Consider the following 25,837-nt stretch of genomic DNA (forward strand, 5'->3'; position numbering starts at 1 on the left):
CTCGGGATCAGGCTCTTGGCAACTTCTTAAAGCATCCGCTTTCCTAGAAGTGGAGGCAATTTTTGGAGCAGTGAGAGTCTACTGCGTGAATCCACACCAAACAGGCTTTACAAATGTTTCTAGCACCTAGGGCTGTAATATACCTTTTTGAATCAGTTCTGTCCCTTCAGTTAGGGGAGGGGCACAGTTTCCAACAGAGATTGAGCACTGGTGAGGAGGTGGTAATGTCCATCCTCGTGTCAATACCGTAGCCGTTCAGGCAGAACAAAATACCTGTTGTGCATGGTTCCTTAATGACAGTCCCTGCGCTTTGTTTGCATCTCACTTAAGAGTCGCATACTGCTTATCAGATGTCTATTGTGGGCTGCTTTGTAACACAGAGGCACTGTCCTACAGGCTTTCCATTCCAAAGTCTGGCTGGCTTCTTGCTTTCCTGAAAAAGCAAGCTCAGGCCAGCTCAGGCTGAAAAAGCCACCAGCCCTGTCAGCTCTTAGGAGATGCGCGCATCTACCTGGCTGACACGCTGTTTTCTAGAAAGCCTTAGTAGCGGCTAGGCTTTAGGCTAGAATGGCTTAAGGTTTAGAATGGAAACACCAACAAACCCTTAATGTGATAATATTGGCAACTTGTATCGTAGGGTGGTGTTCTGCTGTGGCAGCTTTGAATGGTCCTTCCCCGATTATGAAGCACAGCACTGCTTCTTGTGCTTTGCTTACGTTCTGCACACTTGAAAAGGAAAGCAAAAGATCTGGGAGTTTCATAAAAACGTATGTTTTTTCTCAGCATAGCAGGGAGTTCTGAGTTGGCCTCACGCTGCACTCTTAGGGGCTGTAGGAGTTTAAGGGTTTGGGCTTACCTCATCTCAAAGAACTCATTTTGCCCTTTGAAACAGAAAAACCTTATACCACAAAAACGGGCAGCTACTCTTTGATCATGCGCTCATAGCATTTTTCCATGTGTGAGACATGACATGCTCTGTCAAGCCACTGTATTCAAACTTCCCCTAATATATTTCATTTTTATTAGCGACAGAGGACAGGTGATTTGAATCCTAATACTACAGGGTGATCTGTATGTGAGGGGTAGAACACCTAGGCGTGCGCTATGATACGGCTATTGCAATGAGCTCACGTGCTTTGCATATAAATCTCGAGGTGGTTTGCTGTGCCCAGCCCTATGAGGGGCATTGGTGGAAATTAAGACGTGAGGGTGCAGGCCACTCTTATGCCATTGTGTTTCCCCTTCCTTTCATTAAGTTTTTGATTCCTCTCTTCCCTTATGTGTATTTATACTCCTGCCAAGTTCTAAGGGAGCAGAAAAGCTCCTCTTTGTGTTGTTATTATTTTTAAGCAGTGCTTTTGAGAAGTCAGTCTTTCAGGGAACAGAAAGCATCAGGCATTAGACAGATGAAGACAATTTCAGCATTGCAGAATTACCATCTAACACGTGCTTGTCCTGTGAGATAGAACTGTAACAATTCGCAGCTCTCCTGTCCTCGTGCTCCTTGCGAAACTCACTCCAAGTCAAGATCTTCCAGTTCGTGTCCTCCACGTGCCTGAACCTGGCCATTTGGTTTGAATGACTCCCTGCACTCCAGAAATGCTCTCCCCTCCGATCCGCCGCTGGTAGGATCAGGGTGTTCTGGGCAGGTTAGCTGAGCTGCTGTTAGGCAAGAAACGGAATAAACAGATTAAAAAAACCGTCTGGGTTCCCAGGTGCATAAAGCTGAAGGACAGCAAAGAAATAACTCTAGCTAAGTAGGGGAAGGAAAAAAAAAAAAAAAAATGTTATTTTGTTCTTTCTGCTGTAGTGTTTGTGTGGTGAGCTGAGTCTCCGGGAGCAGCAGCAGCTGCCAGTACGGATGGTTTCCCTAAGTGCTTGCAGGGACTCCTGCTCCCGGCGTAGACCAGGGCAGGCACTGCCCTGCTGCGGGGCCTTTCTCCTGGGACAGGCAGAGGCCTCCCTGCCCTCCGAGCTGATTTTAGAGCGTGGCCTCCGCAGCACTCGGGGAGGTCACAGAGCTTGCAGGGGCTGGAGGAACGTGCTTTTGGCACTGGCAAAACTCAATACCAGAGGAAGTGGTCCCATCCTTGGGTTTTCTCTGCAAAAAGGGGGCAGGGGCAGAAGGAGGACAAAGATGAATTTCTCTTGTGATGGACACTAGTGATGCAAAGTGCTACATAAAAACTGGGTAACAGAAGCCCTTCCCTCTTCCCCTCCCATGCAGAGAACCAGAACAAGTTGTATACGCTGCTTTACCTGTATTTTGACATCTGAAGGCACTCACAGGTCTCAGGCTAGCTCTCTACCAGGGACAGTTTCTGTAGTATGGTGTGGGAAGCAGGATCAAACTTTTAACTCCTGAAATTAAAAAGGACATCTTGTTTAACAGAGGGGGAAAACACCAATCATAATACTTTGGGACATTTGCAGATAATGAAAAGAAACAGCGTTTAACAGTGTGGACAAAGTCCTGACCTGAAGCATGATGAACTGTACAAACACCTTTCATAGAGCTAGAAGTTTATAGCATTCTGGAGCGTTGTTTATGTTACTATAAAAAAAGGTGAGAAAATATATTCAGTTACTTTCTGTTTTCGCCCATTGAGCAGATGGCAATTCATAGCTCAAATTGATTTTTAAGCCATTTCACATTTTACTAATAAGTACAATATGCTTTTCAACAACAAACCATGCTCAGGCACTTCTGCAGGGGTTACATGATTGCTCAGGTAGCTCAGAAAGCAAAGAGTTTATGAATCCTATAAGGGCAAATGTTTTCCGGTTAGTTCTCACGTGGTGGAAAATGCAAGCTAAAAACTCTCCTACTTCTTGTTTCAAATTATTTCTAATTTTGGAGGGCACAAATAATACGGCATGCGTACTTTAACCACCTAGATTTGAGATTGTTTCTACCAGCTACGTTCCTGGTAGAACAAACCACGCTTTTCAAGGAACTGAATATTCTTTATATTTTAAGTGCATAATAGCATGCGTAGACAGCCATTGGGAAAAGCAAAGAAATATTCAGCAGTTCTATTTTGGGAAGTTTTGGTGCTTTAGAATGAAAACTGTTAATACTGCACGTATTGGAAATTTCTCACTGTAGCATCCGTGGTTTTATCAAAACCTGTTAAATTATTTGAGTGCAGAAATAAGGAAGGGTGGGTTTTATTATTAATTGACACTCATTTTTAGCTGGCATGTGGTGGCATGTCCTCCTAACAAACACGAGACACAGATTAGAGCTGCAAGTTTTGGAGATGTTCTGAAATCTTTGTAGTATTGCAGAAAGGAAGTGTAATATTAAACTGACAAATTGAATATATCTATTTTTTCAATGTAATTCACAGTTTCTTCCTATTATTTTTTACTACCCATGGAGATAAAGCAAAACAAATTCCTCAAAACAGAGAGAAATATATTTCCAGATACCTTTTCCCATTAAGTAATATATCTCTCTTATACATATGTACTGTCAAATATCTATCCGTTCCTTTTTTACGCTGCGTCTACAGCCAGAAGTGTTGGCTATGCAAATATTGCAGAACTGACTCTTAACATATGTGCTGTGTGCCTAGCAATAGATACGCAGGAAACTCTATATAATAATTAGAGTCTGCATATATTATCTTGTAATTATAATTTTACATAATCTGTTATAGAATCTTAAGGCTGGTATGCGATGAAAAAAATGCGGTTATGTCAGAATTCTTAGGAAGAAAAATAAAATTATTGCTTGTAAACGTAAGTAAACGTCCTGGCAATGGAGGAGCGCGCAAGGAGATTAAAGCACGGAGTATATCTCGCCGCTAAAAGCCACGCTGGCTGTTATTAAAAATGTAACTCACACCCTGGGAGGGAGCAGGATACCTCGGCAGCATCACTTCTGCTCCGGAGGGAGCGGGGCCCGGAGCGCTCCGGTGCGCGGCTGGGCTGGGGGCACCTCGCCTCTCGGGCCCCGCAGCCCGGTGGGGGGGCCCCGGATTCCAAAACAAAATCGTATCGGTGGTGGGGAGCTGAGCACCGCAGGTCGGCGGCCGCCGGCCCGGTAGGGCTGGGAGCACCCCGCCGCTCGTCCCCCGCCCCCCCGGCAGGCAAAGGCTCGCAGCCGCCGCCCAGAGGTGAAGTCGGGGCGGGGGTGGGGGGCCGCGCCGCAGCGCCCCGGGTAGCCCGGCAAAGCCGCCGGCGGTTGTGCTTGGTCAGAGGCATGGCTGGGGGTGGGGGGGAGCAGGGTGCTTCCACTTAGAGGGGCTGGGGGAGCGGGGAACCGAGCGCCAGCGCGGGGAAGAGGGGAAGAAAATGAAGCAGAACTAGGAAGATGACAAAGTGGCGAGCGCTGATTTATTGCAGGAGCCTCTGCTCGTTTCCAGCTATTGAAACGCGCCCGAGCGGCCCCGGCCCCCTCCCGGTGCGGAGCGGGACGCGGGGCGGCCCGGCGGGGCTGGGGCCGGGGCCGGTGGGGCTGGGGTGCGCTGCGAGCCGCTGAGCTGAGCCCGCCCTGCGCCTTCCTTCGGGGGCTAAAACAACAGCGGCATCAAAACAGCCCCTACCGGGGCCGCTGCCACCGCCGAAACGGGGCGGGGGGGGGATCCACCCTAAAAAGACCCCCCAAAAACCCCCAAACTAAAGCACACATGGCAAACAACCGAGTAAGTTGCAAATAATTAATAATAATAATTTTAAAAAAAGCAAAGTAAATCAGATGAAATCGCCAGGCGTTCATTCCCAATAAACAGCAAGCTTTGTAATTTCCAGGTGTTGGGGAAAGCCGTTGTCTTATAGTTTATAAATCCCTGCTGGGGGGAGGGAGGGGGAGAACCTTTGGAGGTGAATGAAATACCAAATCACGAGGCTCTATGTAGATTTATGATTGCATAAGAGGCTCGATCATTTCCATATATTGAAATGTGCTGTCCTTTCCGCGACTGCCCAGCCCTTGGAGGGAGAGAGACGCTCGATTCCGCCTTGATCAATGCTGACTGTGAAGCAAGGAGGAGGAGAAGGGGGGGACCAGGCTGGCACCAGATGGAGCAGGGTCTAGGGAAAGGTCAAGGTTAGCTCAGGCTGCTATTGAATCGGTTGCAGCCTCACAGATAGATCTCTGCCTCGGAGGCACCCACTGGGGCTTCTCAGAATCAAATCTAATAGAAAAGGCAGTCACAGAATGAAATCGCTTCATCTGAATGCTAAAATTGTTATTAGGCTACATTAGAGAGATACCGGGCACGTGATTACCAAAAAAGGAAGCATGCCTAGCAGTTTGCGACTGAAATAAAAGCTGTGAATATGTTGATACCATCGGCAATGTGCAAGGATAATAGATAACAGGAGAGAGGGGCAGGGAGAGATGTGTGTGTGTAACGAACAGATTAACATACTGATGCGTATGTACGTATCTGTATAAAATTATTTGTAGACGGTATGCGCGTCTGCGTGGGGGTGTATTTGTACGTATGCAGATCGCAGCGCTTGACTTCTTGCGGGTCCTGTGGCGGCCGTGATCCTCAGCACTCCGAGGACGTTTGTTAATTGATTTGGACAGCAGCTACAGACCGAGAAGTGGGAGCTGACTTGGAGGAGAGGTTTGTTGGTGGGTCCTGGCAGGACTCTGCCTGCAGCCACCCTCAACTTGTGTTGCGGCGGTGTGCTGTCACTTGGATTTTTGATTTTAAGTCCTCGTGGAGGCACAGGGCTCAGGCATTGTTCAAGGCCTCTCTTTTTCTTTCTCGTCTCAGGCAAAACTCTGTGAGGAAATGTTATTAGGCGCGTACACGCGCGCGTGCACCCCGCACACTGGACACAGGAGCGTGACGCAAACACACACATACGTGTTTGGAGCAGTGATGCTGTCAGCCGGCTTTCAGAGATCAAAGTGAGCTTTTCCCGGTTACCGTCTCCTCCACATTACTGATTCTTTAACCTACAGCACAGCCATATCTTAAAGAAGGATTTAGTCTTGTAAAATAAATGCCGGCTACACTAGATTAAACATGATGACTGCACTCCAAGGGTTAATAAATTTAGAATTAACAGATCATCCCAGCTTGATACAGCTACTATAGATGATTTAATATGCAGCCTAAGCAGGTTGACAGTCAGCTCACAGATGCAGATAAGATCAAACAGTCTCTTGATTCAATAGATTGAATGGTTGTACTGAGTGTCTGGAAGGTGAGTGACAGTACGTATATGGCAGGGGTTCTGGTAAAGAAGGGCTTCGATTCCCCACTGCTGTGCACTGCACTGGTTTTCCTTTTCTAGCAGTCAACCTTTTCCAGCAATCAAACCTGGAGTTAACATGAAGAAAAAATGGTCTCAAATATAGTTCAGGAGAGTTATTTGAAGTTTGCAGTAATGAAAAGCTCGGCGCTTTAATAGTAATCACCATTACTATTACTAGTCTGCACTTCAGATTCCTCCTCCGCGGACAAGGCCATCGCCACCCACTCTGTCCCACAGGGAGTCTCACCTGTCCACAGGCTCTATCTGTCTGTCCGCACTAGTCCCCTTCCGCGGCAGATCTAAATCCACAGAAAGAAGGTACTTCAGAGGCAGAACCGCGACACCTCGCCCAAGTCAGCCCCTGGGGCTTGGTGAGTGCAACCTTGTCCTAATGTGATCCGCTGTCCACCTTTCCATCCGCCTCAGCAGCAGGAAAACACGATGGGTGCGGAGCGATGAAGGCAATTCCCCCGCTCTCTTTCTCAGCTCGCTTGCTTTTCTGGCTTAAAAGTTAATGCCTGTAGTAACTCTTCTGTGGTTTATGTTTTCCTTCTTGCTCTCCTGTCCTACTTAAACGGGAACGTAAAGCAGTCCTCGTGGAGGCTGGTGAGCAATGAGATGACAGAGTGGTCTCTAACAATTTTTATTATTTGACCAAGAGTAAAAGCTCCGCCTGAACCATTAGTTTTTACCGTATGAATACGTTTCCAGGCAATTTTAAAAATGCGTATTATGTATTCAATAGACCATCACAGGTCTGAATTGTATCTTATTGTGTTATATGAGGCCACCACCACGCCGATAGGAATATTTGCGTCAAAGTCACTGCACATCTGAATGCTTATAAATTAGCTGTATTGTTTACTTTGGTGTATGCCTTTTTTTCTTTTTTTTTTTTTTAATATTTAAATGCCCAGTCCATGGTTTTGATGAACGCCCTGTGAACTGTTGGTGCAATAACCATCACTGTTTTGAATTCAACAGCAGGGCAAATCCAGAATCCACCCGAGATTGCTTTTTCTCTTTCTGATTTTTTAACTGGTCTCGCGTACTTTTGCAAGCGTTTAACCGTGAATTATACTTTAATTTGGAAACCAGTGGTTCCTTTTAAACCCTCGAATGCAGAGTTAGAAAAGAGAGGGCCTTTGCGTGTACTTCAGGCTACAGATCCACACGGGAGCGTCCCCAGATTTTCCCGAGTAGGTCTGTGACACCGCGCGGGGATGAGCCCAGTCCTTTCCCCACCCCGAGCACCTCTCAGGTGAGCAGATGGAGACACAAAAATCTTGACCTTGGAATTCGAGAGAGGTGGTATCAAACCGCCAACGCTCCTGAGAGCAAAGGAAGAGGACTCAAATACCCCTTTGCGAGAGAAATTAAGTAGTAGAAAAGGCCGCAAACACACAGAAAAAGGCCCTGTGAGCGAGCGTGAAGGGAGACGCGAGTTAAGAGAATTAGTGGGAATCAAAGGAGCGCTCTCCTTGCTGCCGTGCCCTTTGCCGAGCCCCGCTCCGGGGGCCCCGCGGAGGCCGAGCCGCGGAGGGGGGCGGCGGCGGCGCGGAGCCCGGGCTGGGGGGGGGGGGAGCTCGGCCGGGCTCCGCGGATCCCCCCCGCGGCGGCGATGCCGCTTCCCAAGGCGGAACCAGCGAAACCAGTTATCTGGCAGCAATTTGCATATTTATGGTGCCTCCCGCCGTTCTCCGTGATTGCTTTACAGGCAGGAAAGGTAACAGAAAAATATATAACCCCCTCTAAAAAAATGGCAAAAAAAGCTCATACGTGCGCGGGGGCTCTGATAGAAAAGTAAGCCTTGTAAAGCCCCTGGCAGGAAATTGTTTACCAAATATTTTTTTGTCTTGGGATTTGAAGGGACTTGTGTTTTTGTAGGGGTTTTTTTTTGTTTTGTTTTTGTTTTTTTTAAGTTCCGAGGCTGAAGATGCGAGGTCCGTGCTTCTCTGCATACTGCTAGATACAAGCACTGATCATTTCAGGGAAAAATAATTAGCCTCGTCATATTCGCTGAATGTATACATCTAAGGAGGAGGCAATCCTTGGAGAATGGGAAAAGCATTCAATAGACACTTTAAAAGTATAGTGTCATGGTACATATATTTTTTAGTCCTACTCATAAGCAATGTACAAATGTGCAGTACGGCTTTGAATATAAAAGCTAATTAGGTCTCAATAGAGAATAGTTTCATTTTTATTGGCTCCGAGTACAACGGCTGTCTAAGATACACCTCGGCTCTGAGACGCGTTTGGCCTGCCTCGTAGGAACTGCCGTGGCTGCATCCCTATACATCCCTATACGCTGAGATAGCTTCAGTTCTGGGTAGCATGAACCAGGGTGACAGGAGGTCTGCAGCTCACCTCACCCCTGCGCTGAGGAGCCCTTCAGAGATGTCCGGGGGGGGGTGTGTGTGTGTGTGCGTCGCAGTGGACCACATCGCTCCAGCCACATCTAGACCAAACTTCTCGCTGGTGCCAGTGGGAAATAAAGACTGGTGCTATGATATGGCCTGTATTTACCCTGCGTTTATCTATAGCGCCTATCACCATAACGTCCGAGGGTGGTGGATTTCAGTGTGGATAGTCTATGGATCTCTCTCCCTGTGTTTACATCTATTTCTCTCTCTCTCGGCACTCAGATGCTGTGAAACTTAATACGCTAGGGCAAATTAAAGTCTAAATTGTGAATACATGAATTTCAGTATGGTAATATCAAACATTGTACGTATTTCTGATTTCTGTATTTAATTTCCCTGGCTTTTTTTTTTTTTTAATGCTGGGGAATAGTTGCTCACTGAACAATAGCATTAGTACAATAACTCCCCCTAACCCCAGCATTCATACTTAATGCACATCAGCTTTCTATGTAATACTATACAATATACTTGCATGTTATTTTAATTGAGTGAAATCTCATTCATACTGGTGGTAGAAGGCATTCTTTTCACTGCAGTCAGAATTTATACTGTACTGTCAAAATTATATGCGCTGACAATAACAAATGGTGGCAAAACTATCTAAACTGCTCAAAGAAGTGGGCTCTTATCACAGGTTATTCACCACCACTCCTGCTACCCCTCAGCACTGCATCTTTCTCTGCAGCTTTGGGCTATATAATAATATATTCTTCTGACTACAGAGAGTCGCATCAAAATATTATTGTAAGCATTCTAACAATTAGGCTGAATTTTTGCATGGAATAAATATGGCAAAGAAGAAAATCCACAGTAAAGCTGTCCTGATTTTTAAATGCAGAAACAGATCTCTGCTATCTTAACAATTAATTCGTTTTCATCTGGATCCTCACGCAAACTATGTCATGTTCTGCAAAGCACGTGCATTTCTTCTTTGCTAAAGCTAAAAGCTAAACCAAACTGTCACCTGAAATAGTAATATAAAGCAAATATGGAGAACGATGATTGTGTATGTTAAATTTCAGTTCAATGCATTCTAAGTGACTAAAAGTTGAAGCTCTAAAAAGCAATGTAGTAGAAGTTATTTACAAAAGATGTTAAGGCGCCGATCTAACGGCGTGCTTGAGTACATGCTTACTTAAAGCATGTAAGTACAGCTGATGTGCCCAAAGATAAATATGTGCTTAAGAATTTCGCGGTACCCAAGGCCAAGCAGATTCCTCTGGTAGGGGATATATCGAGTGCGGTTAGAGGAGGAAAAGCCTTTTCTATTGCACTGTCCTTCTCTATTGTCCCTCACACCAAGCGTGCTAGGAAGAAGAAGGGACTGTGTTCAGCAGCATACAAGAAAACAGCTAAATCTTTCCTCATCCTGCGTAGCAAAACTAATTTCTCAATGGAAATAACTTTTTGATTGCTGATACTGGTTTTCTGAAATCAGTGAATTATTTTTGTTATTCTACTTTATTTTTTTTTAATTGCTTTAAGGTATAGTTGGATTTATTCTTCAAGACAAAATGTTTGCAATTCCTTCTTTTCCCGCCTGCTACATCCAGAGTGTGGCTTTCCAGATTTCCTCATAGGGAGAGTTTGAACCCCTTGGATCTAATCTTGCACAGAAGTATGAAAAGCTTCTCCTTATGAGCCTGAAAAGACCTTGTTCATAAACAACCACTGCATTAAAAGATCAGTAGTCACCCCACACATTTGGTCAGGATCAGACCAAGCCTGTCCAGCCGTCCTGCCCTTCTTCACTGATGAACACGTACTTTGGAGATGAGGTGTGACCGTGCCGTTGCTGAACGTACCGCTAGTTTAAACCTCGCCTAACATACACGCTGTTTGTTCCTGGTTTGAACCTCACTGAGAGTTGGCCCTTGCAGGGCTGGGAGCCTGGCTTAGCCTTTCCTATCCGTGCAGCTTGCTCAGCACTTCGAGTTCAGCTGCCTCTGTGCTGGTGGGCGCTATCTCCCCGTGGCCTAAACTAGCTGTAATTCTTTACCTTGTCCTAAGTAGGGATCTCCCCAAATTTAGCAGCTAAAGTCAGAAAATAAATCAAAGAAGATGTTTGTGTCAGTGACCTGTCTCTCTACTGCTCATAGGCGTGAAGGTGGTGGTGACCTGCTTAGGTAAATGACTTGGGATCTCAGCAGTGACTCGAAAGGACCAGCTTCTCTGTGCTTGTGCCGTCATCAGTTTCTGTGAGGCCAAATGGAGCAGCCCTGATGAATGGGGGATTTGGATGTGTGGAAAATCTTGCTGAGGAGAGTCTGGCTTCTCGTAGTGCTTTGTTTCAGAATGACTTGCACGCGATAAACCTGCAGTGAGAGAGCCCGATGCGCAGCCTGGCTTGGTCAAAAGTCTTCCTGAGACTGATGGAGATGCTGCTCATCAGCTCAGGGGTGCAGCATCGTGTCCCTGCTCTGTAACCGTTCAGTGAGGTGGGCACGGAAACTTTGTGGGGTCTGGTTCTATGAGAGAAATCTGTTTGCTCATGGCCTGTGGCTCATCTTTCTAGCCCTGGGCTCGTCATCGTTATCTGTTTGGGTCAAGGAAAATTCCAAGTCCGCATCTTAACCACCCATGCTCGCTTTGGCTTAGAGTGACTTGAGGTGATAAAAACCACCTCTGAGAAACAGAAGTTTAAAACTAGTGAAAAGTGTTCTGGAGAGCAATTCTCCTAAAATCCTTTGTAACACAAAGTGATACTTAAGCTTACTCTCAGTGTTGAAAGTCAAAGGGCTCATCTTTTCACAGCGCCATCGTTATGACTCTTCTGATGCCAACGCACACGTGGGACTCACTTCCACATAGGTTTGAGGGAAGAAAAAGCCCAAGAAGATGACAAGATTCCAAGAAACCATTAGCAAAGATAACAGTGACCAACACTCTGCCAGATGTTTTCCTGTCCCTAGCTATTCCCGCTGCATCTATGTGTAATCGAGCTGACCCTATACACTGTACCGGAAGGTGCCAGAGCAGTATTTTGGATTGTGGGTTCAGTGAGTGCCTTCCCTTCCCGGCATGACGGTTGGTATAAAGGGGGCCGAGAGATGTGCGACTGGCAGTGTATCGTGATGTGCAATGCAGACACATTCCGAGCTTTAGCTCCCTCCGGTCTGAGGCATTTCTGTTCTCTTTATCTTACATGTTTAGGAGATTCTTTTGAGATAGATTTAAGTGCCATTTCTGGTTTATGGTCTCTTATCAGCATATAGGTAGACATAGGTGGGTAAGCGTGGCACATATGCCCCGTGAACTCCTCTGGGTAGCTGTAGCTTTAACTTGGGTACCTCTACATACGCTGTTCAGTATGGGGCTTCAGAAGAGCTAGAAGTACCAAATTCATACCCTAGATGTCAGTAAAAGAAAAAAACATTAAACCCCATTAAAAATTGTTTCATAAAGGTCTGTGAATCAAGCAACGGGTTAGCCAATTATTCATAAGATAATTCCCTATATGGACTGACAGTTTGAGTCCCAAGTTTCAGCTCAATCAAATTTACACAGCCCAAGTTATAACCTCTTCAAGATGGGGATTGTAACAGGAGCACTGACAGACCTTAACTACTGTGCCTCTTTAGTAACGAAAGCTCAACTATTTCACTCGTGCGGTGGCTGCTGGTGCTGCTATAATTAAGACTGTATGGATTTGCATTATAGGTCAAGTTCTGGGAGGTTTTAAATGCACATAATTTAAATCATGTTGGCTTGAAACCTAGCATAGAAACTGTCGGGGGCATGTTACATGTTTACTTATAAAAAGATGCTGTGCAAGCAGATGCAGGCTGAAATCCCAGACCTTTCTGGAACCCATGGAAAAAGCCTCCCCAAGGTTTTATTCTGGGTCCCGCCTAGGGCAAACCGATAACGAAATCTTTCTGTAACCTGGCGCTCAGATGTTTGCGATCCTGCATGGACTCGCTGCTGTGCACGCTGCGCTTGCTAGTAAGCACTTGCAGAATTGGAGTTTATTTTGAGCCTTTATGAAAAAGGGAAGAAAAAAAAAAACACAAACCACGAGAAAAGGAAAAGCAGCGTGCCCAAGTTTCTCATGCAGGAATACTAACGCACATACTATTTCTAGAACGTGCAAGTCCTCTGCTCATTCACAGGGAGTCAGCCTGGTATGATAAGAGTTCCACCCACGTTGCCTCTGCCTGATTGAGACTATCAAGACGGTGTCGGAAAGCACCCCGTGCGATCTGCCGTTATATAATGCAGCCCAGCTCCAGAGAACTGGCAGAATTTTAGAATTTGTATTTGGTCCTAATGTTCTGTACCAAGTTGGCAAGTGAGATTCCTGCTTGCAATGAATGACAGTTGGAGCTTCGAAGCAGGAACATTTGCCCACCAAAGTTGCTGAACTCACCCACTGCCAAGTCTGTCACTAAATTAGCAGATAGGCAGGGAGAGCAGTACGCGGTGTGAACTGTGTCACGCTCCTTTACGCCTTCAGGTCCCGATCCCACGCGGGAGGACCGTGGGCCTGGCTGTGAGATGGAGGAAGGCCACACTTCTCAATTTTGGGCAGTTCTATGATGTCCCTTTCTACAGCAACCTCTAGGCATCTCACAAGTTTGAATGGAGGGAGGATCCCGCTACTTTTCAGGCAGAGAGCTGAGGCATAAGGAAAGGGACAGATACATTTTGGCAGACTTAAATGTTTAATTTTTACAGGGTAAATGTTTTCACCTGGGCACCCTGCCCTGCTGCTGCAGGTTACTGCCCCTGCCCTGGGACGGCAGAGTGGGATGGGTGCCCACCTCTGCCCTCAGCTGCTCCGGGGCATTAGCTGGTGTCTCAGGGCTCTGGTTTGCATGGGACAGACTGAGACCAGACAGTCACTCAGCTAATGAGGCAGACCCTTCTCCTAGGTTGGTCTTCCCTTGTAGGCAGCCTGAAAACCACCGCGGCCTTGGTTTCAGCAGCAATGTGGGGCCACGTTTCCTCCGGCTGACTTTGTTCTGGGGCTGGGAATCTGTAGCCTGATGGCTGAGGGTGATGGCAGCTCGAACAGCTGCAGCAGGATTGCAGGACATCCTCCGTCAGTTGGGCAAAGGAAGGTTGTGGAGAAGCAGAAGGTGACACACAAGTTTGCGTGAATCCTCAGAGCCTGATCACCGGGCTGTCTTTCAGTGTTGGTCTGGGTTTGTTTTCACCTGCCCTTTTAATCTACCAGCGTTTCCAGGCATTAGTATTTGAGCATTTCTAACTGTTTTTACCTGCCACGTTGACTAGCTTCATTAGTATAACTGAGCAAAGTGACACCGCTGTGTACAGACAAGGCTAAAGATGCTCTGCGTGTCGGAAAGGTGCTGTGGTGGCGGTTGCGCTGGAAGCAGGGAGTAGAGGGGACGATGCTGGAGGAGCAGGGCGTGGGGCGCAGTGGGCAACGGTGGGGTGCGTTGCCCTTGCTCCCACGGCTCTCCTGCAGTGCCCTCGCCCCGGGCTGTGCACCCCGGCCCTGCCTTTGCCACCGGGGCGAGCTCGGAGGCCGCTCACCCCCCGCCTCGGGACGGTCCCCGTGGGGCTGACCCCGCGATCACCAGCCTCTCCGGCAGCGCCGGGGACCGTCCAACCCCTCCTTTCCCCGCGGTGCCGGGCCCAGGCGTTCACCGGGCGGCTGGCGGGGGAGACCCGGCGGGGAGGAGAGCGGCGCTCAGCCCGGGGGTGGCGGGGCTCGGAGCCCCCCTTCTCCCAGCGCGGAGCGGGCGCCTCGGGGCGGGCTGCAACGGGCCGGCGTTTCTGGGGTTAACGTGTGTCTGGGGGGGGGTGGGTGGGAGGGGGGGGTGTTAGCCCGGTCCTGAGGCCGGAGGTGGCCCCGTAACCCTCCCCATGACGAAGGCAGCGCCCCGGCGCAGGGGCTGAGGCTGTAGCAAACTCCCTCGCAAGAGCTGTTTGTTGACCACATTCACGTTCAGAGCCCTGAAGCTAAAAGCACTTTACACCATAAAATAAAAGCACTGTCTTTTTTTCTAAAAGGTTACGTCTGGAGGCCACGCTGCTCATACTTCATACAGAAAACTACTGAAAGGGCTATGAAATCCTCTATGATTTACACTCCCTCTCAGTGCATTAGGATATAGATCTACTCGACTCTAAAAATACTGTGGAGTTTCTAACCGACGTGAATATATGTGCATTATTTCAGAAAGTCTGTTAGAAAACTTGTCAACACATTATAAAGCATAAACCAGGACTTGGCCATTAAATACAGAGATCAGAGACAGAATATATACTGCAGGAAGTACCAAGAAAAGTCCCTCCGTTCAAAAAAGGTCTATTAGCTAAAAGTTTACACACAATATACACCAAAGGGTTTAGAGAGAGCCCGTGGACCGTAATTACAAGGCATAAATGGAATCAGTAAGGGCTTTACGGTCCCCAACGCAGTTAACTGGGCTGCCAGAAAATAATTTTAATATTGTCATAATTTATTACCCACCGAAAGCCACATCAAGGATTGTAAATATAGTTACTTTGTGTCCACGACTGCTCGTTAAACAGCCTCGTTCCCTTCCCCTAAAAATACAATAAAATACAAACCCACCTGCATTATTAATCTGCGGTTATGCCGTGTTAAAAATGTCTTCTGACTCCTTTTCTTTCTTGAGGTTTGTTATCTCCCTCCAATCACATGACAATGCGAAACGCTGGCGGGGGGGGGGGGGGACGGGACGGGGGGGAGCACAGCAGTATTGCGATCAAATGCCAATATTAATAATTATCCAGCCAGGATGAAATATTGTTTTTAAGGCAGTGAGTTTCCATTTAATTCGAGGCATTTTACGGTGCTGGAATTAAGGGCATGCTAATGGTAGGAACATCCTCGCTGCCATTCATGAAAGCATCTGTAAAATTAGCTCCTGACTGTAGGTTTTAAGATGCGGTCTGGGAAGTCACCTCTGGAATCTCAAGCACGGTACGATAATAAAACAGATTTAGTTGTAACTAAGTGCTTAATTTGCTGTGATTTTTTTTAAAGAAAATCAATGAAACGTTGCCTGTTATTTATTGGGAATAACCACAGATAGGTATTCTGATGCAGGTTGGCTTCAGAGAGCGCGCAACTGCGTAATGAATTGTAATTCAGAGGACTGTTAACTGTGAACCACAGAACCTTTCAGGGGTAATAAAGTCATTACTTTTTACATTGCAGCCACCTTGAAAAGCTTTATACGTGCTATTATATATAAATCAAATCCCATACATCTCTCTGTCCCGTACGCACACATGCCTGTTTATATACGTTTCGCACAGGAGCATATGGATACGGCGGCCAGCCCTGAAAGGCGGCGTGAGCCCAAAAGCCAGGACCAGTCGGCTATTGTCACCTGCGGAAAGTCACGCAGGGCAGGCATTTGCTTTCTGCTCCCCCCCCCCCCCCCCGCAGCAGCCCCGGGGTGCACCCCCAGGTGCCGAGGCGACACGCATAGCCGGGCTCGCCCGTGTCTACCGATAAAGGAGGGGAGCGGCGGGGCTGACCGGCGGCGGGCGGAGCCGCGGGCGGGGAACGGGGGGTGGGGGGTGGTAGTGGGGGGAGAAAGCTGCTGGCGGGAAGCTGAAACCGTCCCACGCCGGAGCGATTCGCCCCGGCCTCTGACAGCTCCGCCGGCGGCGCGGCCGGACTCGCCTCGCCAACAGGTCCCCGCCGCTCGCTCGCCCGTCCGCCGAGCCCCGGCCCCCGCCCGCCCCCTCGGTTCCCCCAGCGGCGTCCGGGCGATCGCAGCTCCGAGCGTTAAAATCTTTCTTACAGTAGCGGGCAGCTTCTCGTCCCCCCTCGCCTCCCGTTCAGCTCTCGCCTCCCGCGGGGCCGCCCGGCGCTCGGTCTCTCCGCCTCTGTCCTGGGCACGGTTATCCCCCTCGCACTCCTTCCGCAGCCGCACTTTGCTCCAAACGCCCGTTCGCCTCCGGAGCTTATTTCTACTGCAACCTGATCCCTCCCCGTGCCGGCAGCGTCTGCGTCTCTCCGTGTGTTTTCGGCGAAGTTGCAGCCGCCGCCGCATCCTCCCAACTCCAGCCACTTCTCGGTGCCTCCCGCCGCCTCGGCTCCCCCCACACCCCCCGCCCGCCCGCCCGCCCTCCTTCGGTGCCAGCCCGCTGCCCGCACCGCCCCGCCGCCGGCAGCCCCGCGTTTCGCTTTCGTTAAGAGACTGTCGCTGCGGGCAGGGCTCGGAGCACCGCCGGGGGAGGGGGGCTCCGGGCCGGCGGGCGAGAGAAGCCCGCGGGGAAAGCTGCGAGGTCCCGCCGCCCCCCCCCCCCCCCCCCCCCCCCCCCCCCCCGCGGCTTCTCCTCCCGTGCCTGGCCGCTTTCTCGCTGCGAAACTCCGCTCGCTTCTCCCCCGGCCCGGCTCGGGGCAAGGAGCCCGGCTCGGCGGCGGGGCAAGGCCCGGCGTTCCCCGCCGAAGTTTCCCGCGGGCCGCGGCCCGGGCCGAGCCCCCACCGCCCCCCAGCTCCCCGCGGGGCCCGCCGTCCCCCGGGGACGGGCCGCAGCTCCCGGGAGGAGGGGACTCCGCCGCTTCGAGGGGGGGCGAGTGGGGAAGCCGGGAGCCGGATGGTCGTGTGTCGTCCCCGTCCTCCCCCCCGCTTTTTGGGTGGTCTCCGGTCCTACCTGGCTTCCCCCAGCTCTCCCACCTCCTCGGCACACCCCGAGGCTAGCCTGCCCCGCAGCCCTCTCTGCCCGTCTTTAGCTTCATTGATGTATTTGCTTTTCCAGCGGGGGTGTGCGTGCGTGTGCTGCCGCTGCCTGCCTGCCTGCTTGCTTTCTCCCTCTTTCCTCCCTTCTTTCTCCGCGTGTGCGTGTTTAATCCCCCCCTCTCGCCCCTCTCCCGGCTCGCCTCCTGCACCCGCTCCTCCGCGGCCACTTGCGGGTCCGGCCGCCGCCCCCTCCGCCCCCGGCCCCCCGGCTCCATTCGGCAGCGTGCGCCGGGCGGCCGGTGCACCCCCTCCCGCCGCGCCCCCTCCCCTCTCCCCCCTGCGATCACTGTCCATTGGCTTGTCCTGCTCTCTTTTTCATGTCCAGCCCCTGATGAGTGTCCATTGGTGTTGCCTTCGCCTTCCCTCCTCCCCTCTCCCCGGCTTGCCCTGCCCATGTTTTGTATGTCTCTGTCCATCCAGGCTCCTGACGTTCAAGTTCGCAGGGACGTCACGTCCGCACTTGAACTTGCAGCTCAGGGGGGCTTTTGCCATTTTTTTCATCTCTCTCTCTCTCTCCTTCTCTCTCTCCCTCTCTCTCCCTCTCCCTCTCTCTCTCTTTTTTTTTCCTTGCACAAAAAAAAAAAAAAGCCATGACTGCTATCCCACAATTCATCTTCCCTGCGCCATCTTTGTATTATTTCTAATTTATTTTGGATGTCAAAAGACATTGATGAAGATATTTTCTCTGGAGTCTCCTTCCTCTCTAACCCGTCTCTCCCGATGTGAACCGAGCGACTCACAAGCCACCGAAGCCACCAACCCACCATGTCGCGCCGCAAGCAAGGCAAACCCCAGCACTTAAGCAAACGGGAATTTTCACGTAAGTAACCCGGAGAGCAATTTATTTAATTTCCCCTTCACGGATTTAATTTTTAATTTGAGCGAGAGCAGAGGAAAAAAAAAAAAAAGTGAGAGCGAGTGAGCGAGTCGGGGGAAAAAAACGAACTCAACGCCGGCTCGGGATTATCAGCATTCCGGTTAATTTCTCCCTCTCTAATTTAATCACCTTGATCACTTTTCTTCTCTTTCTGCCTTTGCCCCCCGCCGGCCAGCGCGCACTCCCTCTGCCCCCGCTCCGCTCCCTTCTCCTCTCGCCTCCCGCTTTCCCCGCTCTTTGGCGGCAAGAGCGGCAGCTCTCGCCCCGGCGCCGGGAGAGGCGGCGAGCCGCCCCGCGCGGGCTAGGTGCGGGGCTGCCGGGGAGCAGAACCGGCCGAAAGTGTAAAGAAATTCCGGCGGGAGCGGCGGGCTGGACGCCGGACACCTCGGCCGGCCGGGCGGGAGCTGCGGGCGAGCGGAGCGGTGAGAAAGTCCGGCGGCCGGAGCCCCTCCGCTGCCGGCGGGCTCGCCCCTTCGCCTCGCCCGCCCCGTGGCACCCCTCTCGGGGCGAGGGGGGGGGGGGGGGGGGGGATGGGGATGGGGGGGAGAAGCCGAGCCGGGCCGCCTCCCTTTTGTTTCCGCCGCGGGGTGCGGGGTGGCCGTCCCGCCGACCCCCGCTCCCCGCCGACCCGGGCCGGCGCCGTGCGGGGCTCCGCCGCCCCGACCTCGCCCCGCGCCCGCCCCGCCGCCGCTCCGGCTCGGGCTGGGGCGGGGGGCGGCACCGGGCGGCGAGGGAGCCGAGCCGAGCCGCGCCGCGCCGGGAGGGATTCCCTCCTCGCCCTCGCTTCGCGTTCTCCCGCTCGCTTACTATTTTTTGGAAGATTTTCAAAAAAAAAAGTGGAAGTGGATTTTGATTGGGAAAAATCTCGTGTCTGAATGTTTACAAGCACCGCGTGTGCGGGGAGCCTCCTGCCAACAAACACAGGCGAGAGCGAGCCCGGGCTGAGCACACACACACACACACACACACACACGCACACACGCTCGCACACACTCGCACCCTCACACCCGCGAACGGCCCTTTCTCGCCGCCGCATTTCAACCCCAAACCAAACCCGCTCTCCCCGGGAGAGAAAAAACAAACCCCGAGCCCCACCACACCGTTCGCAACAAAAACTCTCCGGCTGCCTCCCTCCAGCCGCCACCACACACACCAGGGCTAGATGCAAGATAAGCGGGAGCGCTCTTTGCACAACAAAAGGCAACTCGAGCTGGAAAGGTTTGGGGCGAGGGGGGTGGGAAGGAAGGGAGAAAAAAAAAAATTCCCTTTTCCTCGGGGTGAGTTGGGGGGGAAGGGGAAGTGCTGCATGTTTCTCCTCGCTCCTTTCCCCCCCCCCTTCTTTTTCTTTATTTCTTTCTTTCTCTTTCCCCCATTACTCTCGGCGGGTTTTGTTCCCTCCCAGGGATGGCAGAAAACCCAGGGCGATTTCTTCCTGCCAAAGATCCCCGGCTCCCTCTTCCCTTCAAAAAAAAAAAAAAGGCAAAAAAAAAGGCAAAAAAGAAGGCAAAAAAAGCGCAAAAAACCCAACAACTTTACGCTGCGTTTTCTCTCCCCCACGGCTGCACAGACATTTCCAGGCGGGTTCGCACATGGAGCCCCTGAGCGAAACGCTGGCTCTTTGCAGGCAGCCGCTCCGCTGCGGGCAGGGCAAGGCCGGGGAGCTCTGCTCTGCCCAAAGTTTTCCCGAAACCCCCGAGGGGGTGTGGGGGTGGGTGTGGGTGGGTGTGGGTCGGGGGCTCAGGCCCTCGCCCCCTCCCCCGTCGTTTTCTCCCTCTTTCCCCGCCACTTCTCGGGGCTTTTTTTTTTTTCTTTGAATTGCCCGGCGCTGTGTTGGGGTAGGGGTTGCAACATCACTGGCACGTTTATGGGGGTGCGACCCCCCCTCCCGAAATGGGGTACGGGGGGGGGGGTCCTTTCCCTGCGCAGGGATGCCCGTCCGGCCCCGGGTGTGGGGAAAGGAGACCACGGCGGGGCCGGGGGAGGGGGCTCCGATTCGCTCCCGGGGGCAACGGAGACGGGCGGGATCCCCGCGGCTCCTTTCCGCCGAGATACCCGCGGGCCGGCGCGGAGTTTCCGCACGTGTGGGGCGGGAGCGGCGGCTGGGACGGGCCCGGGGAGGGGGGGGGGGTTCCCTCCGGCGAGACTGTCCCGGGGATGGGGAAAGGGGGGGGGTGGTGGGAGGGCCGGGAGATTGGGGGGGGGGTTTGGTGTGTGTTTGTGTAGGGGGGAATAGGGAGGCCGGGCTGGGGGAGCGGAGGGCCGGGGGGATGCCGTGCCGGGGCGGCGGAGGCGGCGGGCGGGCTGCCTGCCCGTTTCGGTCGCTAGGAGGCACAGCGAGATCAAACAACCGGGCAGCCCCGCGAACTTGAACCTGGCCGGCTCCTCCGCTGCCTCCCGGCCGGCGGGAGGGGGAGGGCGCCCAGCTCCCTCCCCTCCATTCCACCCCCCCCACCCCCACCCCCCCCTTCTTCTTCTTTGTTCTTAATTTTGCGCGGAGTTTGCTTGCTCCGGGAGGCAGCGGGTGATGCTCGCCTTCCCCCTCCCCGGGTTTCACCCCCCCCCCCCCCCCATAACGTGTTGGCGGTTCCCATTGTACCCCAAAGTCGTGTCCCCCCCCTCACTTTTGCACCGCACGATCCCAGGACAAACTTGGGATGAAACAGCTCCTCTCCCATCCTTCCCACGGCACGGTGCCGTGGCATCCCCCCCCCCCTTCCCCCCCCACCCCATCACCCCCGGTACCTCCTTTCTCCCGACACTGCAAAATCCATCCCGCTTTTGCCGGAGAGACGGTGCGGTTGTTTTGGTGATTGGGAACGGGGAAGAAGGGGGGAGCAGGAGGGCGAAGGGGGGAAGCTGAAAAGACATGTTGGTGGAAGGGCAATTTGCATGAAAAATAGAGACGGATGATTAGGGACCCAGGCAGGGAATTTTGATTGCCCCACAATTAAAAGATGTATCCTGCAAATCGGTGGCAAGACCAGGTGAATTGTATTCTGGCGTTTTCTTTGTAAACCCGTTATTTTATATTTTGTTTTAAAAGTAGCAGTAATAATAAAAACGTATTTTTGCTGGCTCTGCCTCCGTCAGGAGCCAAATGTTTTGCAGTGAACACGGTGCCAGCCGTATTTCATACATTAGTATATAATTCTTGTTAATTAGCAATAATTTACGTTAAGAGCATAGAAAACGTTGAGGTTACAGGTTTTATATCTGTACATTTGATCATCTTGTTATTTTCAAGAACTTTGCCTCCTATAAAATTAATTAGGTGAAATGTGGAGGTGTAATCAGCAACCTCTGAATTACCACTTCATTTCCTGGTTTTGATTGTAAATCAGCCCAGTCGGTACAGACTTTAGCAAAGTCTATTTTTGTTTAGCGCTACTTTTAACTGTCTGGTGTCGAAGCAGCGGGTTACCTTCCCCTGCTAAATAATACTGACAGCGTCAGAAAGAAATCAGGCCGCGGGAAAACATTATAATTGAGTAATGATTATGCAGAGCTCCTCGCTAAGCCAGCTGTAAGGGGAATACGGGTTATTTTGTGTCTTTTGCTGCGGAGAGTTGGTGAGCCAGAAGTTAGATTTGCAAAATACCTTTGTCTGCGGCGTGCAGCGAGCTACTGGTGGAATTAGTCCTGCAATAATTTACTCCCTTGGTCCGAACGCAAAGAACGGCTGGGGAGAAAACCGCCATGCCCAGCAATCCCGCAGAACCACCCTGCTCCTCTCCCGGCTTCCCGAGGAGTGTGAAATGCACGTTGTGTGTCTTATCTTGTCGGTCTGTAAGTTTAGAAGAAAACCCCAGTGATTAAGACATTGTTTTTATTAATACGAACGTAACCTTCATATTCCTGTGGTTGACCTTACGTTAAATTAGAAGTAGTACTAGAGGCAAGAAATGATGGACTGGATCCCTGTGTCCTAGTTGGAGCTGAGGTTCGGCGAGGTAGTGTGCTCTTTCAATATTATTTTACGCAGCACAACTGGGAGCTACTCCAGATCTTCCTCCTCAATATTCAGCCTAGGTAGGGTTGAAATAAATTTAACCTGAGTTCACTGGATTTTTGCACTTTATCAAAATCAGTTCCAATATCGCGCAGTCAAATTAAAATCTATTTTTTGATTCTCTGTGGCTTTAAGTTCATTAAATGTGAAATTGGCAGCCAGCTAAAGAAGGTCAGGCTGATTAACTGTTTAGGAGTTGTATTCTGTCTCACTTGCGTTACCTGGCAGTGTTTTGAGGTGGATTGTATTTGTAGTACCCTCTCCTCCTGCTCGCTGCTGTTAGTGTGCGTGTTGTATTGCGCAGGTAGAGGAATACCACCACGCTGCTGGTATTTATTTATTTTTTTTTTGTCCTCGTGAAAGGCAATAGTGATGGAGACTGCACGCAGATTGCCAAGGTATTTCTCTGCAAACTTCACCAAAAAAAAAAAAAGGCAAACAGAAAAGAGAGCCGCGTCTGCCTTGTTAGAGCATCCACTGACGATTCTGTGAGCAGAAATAGCCTCATGATGAAGCTTTTTGGAGCTCATTCAGAAAATTTGTCAACTTTGACAACATTAGGCAAGGTATTTTGAGTTTAAAGAAGGCACTTCTCACTCTTGCAAGGAAATGTGGCAGTCGCTTGGCCACGCTGATTTTTAGATGCTGAGGGCCACCAGTGCTAACACGTTCAAGCTAATTTAGGCATTCCTTTATTTCAGCATGAAAAAGGAAAAATGACTAATTGCCTCGTTTCCTTCAGTACTAAAAAATATCCCATCCAGCTAATATCTCTGGGTGGACTTGGTCGTGAATTTGGTATTTATCTGAATCCTGAGGAGCAGCTGAAAAGTGAGAGGTGCCTCCCCCCGCCCCGCAGGCATTTCTGCTGCACTCGCTTTTTATCATTTCAGTTTCTGTCATTTATTTATTTATTTGCCTTGTCCCCTCCCTCCCCCACGAATAACTCCCGGCTTTCGAATTTGTAAACTGGAAGCCGCAAACGGGCCGATAGGGATAGTGACACGAATACATCCATATACGTATGCACGTGCGTTAGTTAGAAGGGCTATAAGTGCTGCGTGTGTCGGTGCCTGGGTGTGTGCGGCCATGCGGTCTGACTCTCCCTCTCTCTTCTTTTACACACACATACACACACACACGCACGCGCGCGCACTACCTGCACGGCCTGTATAGGGAATATGCCGTATCTATATGTTGAAACACCTTTTGTCTGCACCCGCACCCGTGTAGTTCAGGCTTCTGAATTTTAGAAAGTACGTCTGGCTGGTGGAAAATAACACACTCGTGTGTGTGAGAGAGTGTGTGCGGTGCTTTTCGCCTTGAATTCATATACATAAATAATACATCCAGCAATAAACCACCGTATTGGCTTCTCTTCGTAGTACCACAAGAGTTTTGCAGCATATTCTTTCAGCCTATTCATTTAATTTTACCAGCGAATCGTTCAATCAAGTCAGAAATTTGTCCTCGTGTAGGAACACAGAGACAGTTGCAGCGCTCGCTCTCCGAGTTCTGCGTGCTACAGCTGCTTCTGCAAAATCTCTTCCCTGTAACTGATGAATTAATCTCCTCGCTGCCGTGCTAATAGTTGTGTTGCATGGGTTTAGCTGGGGGGGGGAGCAGGCGGACGTTGTGAGCAGGGTGTAATATTCATGAAGAGGGGGCTCGGCGCGTTCCTCCCCCCCCCCCTTCCCCGTGCCTTTCCCGAGAGCTCTAATGATTCTCCTTTTGTTTCTCAAACTGCAGCCGAACCTCTTGAAGCCATTCTCACTGATGACGAACCTGAACATGGCACATTGGGAGCTCCGGAAGGGGACCACGACCTCCTCACTTGTGGCCAGTGTCAGATGAACTTCCCGTTGGGGGACATTCTTATTTTTATTGAGCACAAACGGAAACAATGCAATGGCAGTCTCTGCTTAGAGAAGGCTGTGGATAAGCCACCTTCACCCTCACCAAGTGAGCTGAAAAAAGCATCCAATCCTGTGGAGGTTGGCATCCAGGTTACGCCAGAGGATGACGATTGTTTATCAACGTCATCTAGAGGAATTTGCCCTAAACAGGAACATATAGCAGGTAAATTAAAGCAAGGAGAAGTGTTTGCGAGTTTATTTCCGTTTCAGTTGCAACGTAGCATGTTCGCAGTTGTAAACTGCGTGTCTGTCTCTCTGTTCTGCTCGCCGTGACGGCCGACGTGTTAAATACCCTGCCTTTGGTTAGCGGTGAGCGCACGACCGGTATTTCCTAGTGCCTGCGCAGAGGCAGGATCAACAGGCACGTGCCGTGCCAGCCGGTATTTCTAACGGTATTGTTTGAGGCCGCTCTCGCGATTTGCCTGTATTGTAGTCACCGTCTCCCGGTGTCTCGCCTGCCGTAGCGCTGCAGGAGGAGATTTCAGAGCCTGCCACGCGATAAAGCGAGGAGCTTTCGAGTCTTTGGCAAAGTCAGGGGTGAAAGAGTTAACCGAGCATCAGCCAGCCTTGGTTGCATATTGGCTGTCAGCGTATGGACTGTAATTAAACGCAGCCCCATGGCAAAGTGACACCACCGACCTTGACTTTAAGATGCCATTTTCGACTGGCCAGGCCAGAGTAGAGAGGGCAGTTGCTGAAGCGCACAGACATGCTTATTCGAAAAGTTTAAGGGCATGTTGGAAATTTCAAAAGGTTGGTTTGACAGGAAAGGCTGCTCTCTGCAGCCTGCCTCCTCAGCCAAATGATAAATGCTTCGCTGTGCTCTCTCTTGTCTCTGATGTGGTTTTGACAGATGTATCTTGATTTTGTTTGCGGTTTACACAACCACATGTCAGCCGTACAAATGTCCAAGGCACAGTTCTGTTTTGTGCAACAAACAATATGAAACGTAATTTTTTTAAAAAAGGGAAAATAATTCCATTTCTTAGCATAATTTTTTTTTTTTTTTAAACTGGAAAGCCGTTTGCCGTGCAGATATTTTCACAAATGAGGTTAGAAAAATAAAGCGTACTACACGAAAGAAAAACCCCAGAGCCCTGGGAGCGTAACAAGGCACGCTCTGCTTTTAAAATCCTGCTAGTAAACAAGAGTACTACCCGTTTGCAAGCGAGCGTTGCAAATCACTTCAAACCGCGCCAATACTACCGGTCGAAAAAGGCGAGACTGCAGCGTATCAGCCCCACCAAATGCCTGAACCGGTTTCAAACCCCCGTTCCCAGCGATGTTTGGGATGTGGCATTGCGGGTACCTCTCTTCGGGGAGCCCACAGGACTGCTTGGCGCTGTCAGAGGCGCAGTAGTACATCATCACATGATGCGCTGGAGCTTGTCTTGGGCTAGCTTTGGCCACAAAGTTAAACCATAATAGGGCAGTAGGCGCTGGGAGGTTCAGCGCGATACTCCCGCAGCTTCCCCGGGCCGGTAAATCACACTGGAGAGCTGTAGTTTTGAAGGTTTTGCGGTGGCAGCAATTACGTATCAGCGCGTGTGCGTGTCTGTCTGCACACGCATATATATGCAAAGCCACGTGCGTACGCGTGCATACGTAACGTGAACGGATATATGCTATTTCTGCAGAGCAATAGGTATGACTTTGACTATATGTACGTCTAAGAGGAAACAGAGACT

General features: G+C 50.6%; 2 protein-coding genes across 9 annotated transcripts in view; one reads left to right on the forward strand and one right to left on the reverse strand.

The window, feature by feature from the left end:
- Positions 1-25,837, forward strand: part of BCL11A (BCL11 transcription factor A) — a 131,465-nt gene that overhangs the window by 39,937 nt on the left and 65,691 nt on the right. For 2 of the 8 annotated variants that reach the window (XM_054820480.1, XM_054820484.1), the window contains exons 1-2: positions 17,665-18,167; positions 23,983-24,312. In XM_054820480.1, the coding sequence (XP_054676455.1) occupies positions 18,113-18,167; positions 23,983-24,312 (385 nt within the window). In that variant the 5' untranslated portion in view covers positions 17,665-18,112. Of the gene's footprint in view, positions 1-5,287; positions 5,586-17,664; positions 18,168-19,393; positions 19,443-23,982; positions 24,313-25,837 lie in introns of those variants that run through there. The other 6 variants (XM_054820482.1, XM_054820478.1, XM_054820483.1 and 3 more) reach the window with 5 other exon arrangements.
- Positions 6,062-17,690, reverse strand: LOC129204610 (uncharacterized PE-PGRS family protein PE_PGRS54-like). Its single transcript, XM_054820836.1, has 3 exons — positions 17,635-17,690; positions 16,406-17,284; positions 6,062-6,290 (listed from the first exon to the last, which is right to left on the reverse strand). The coding sequence occupies exons 1-3, from the start codon at positions 17,688-17,690 to the stop codon at positions 6,122-6,124; spliced, it is 1,104 nt and encodes a 367-aa protein (XP_054676811.1). The 3' UTR covers positions 6,062-6,121.

The sequence above is a fragment of the Grus americana genome, chromosome 3, assembly GCF_028858705.1.
Source record: "Grus americana isolate bGruAme1 chromosome 3, bGruAme1.mat, whole genome shotgun sequence".
Classification (NCBI taxonomy): Eukaryota; Metazoa; Chordata; class Aves; order Gruiformes; family Gruidae; genus Grus; species Grus americana.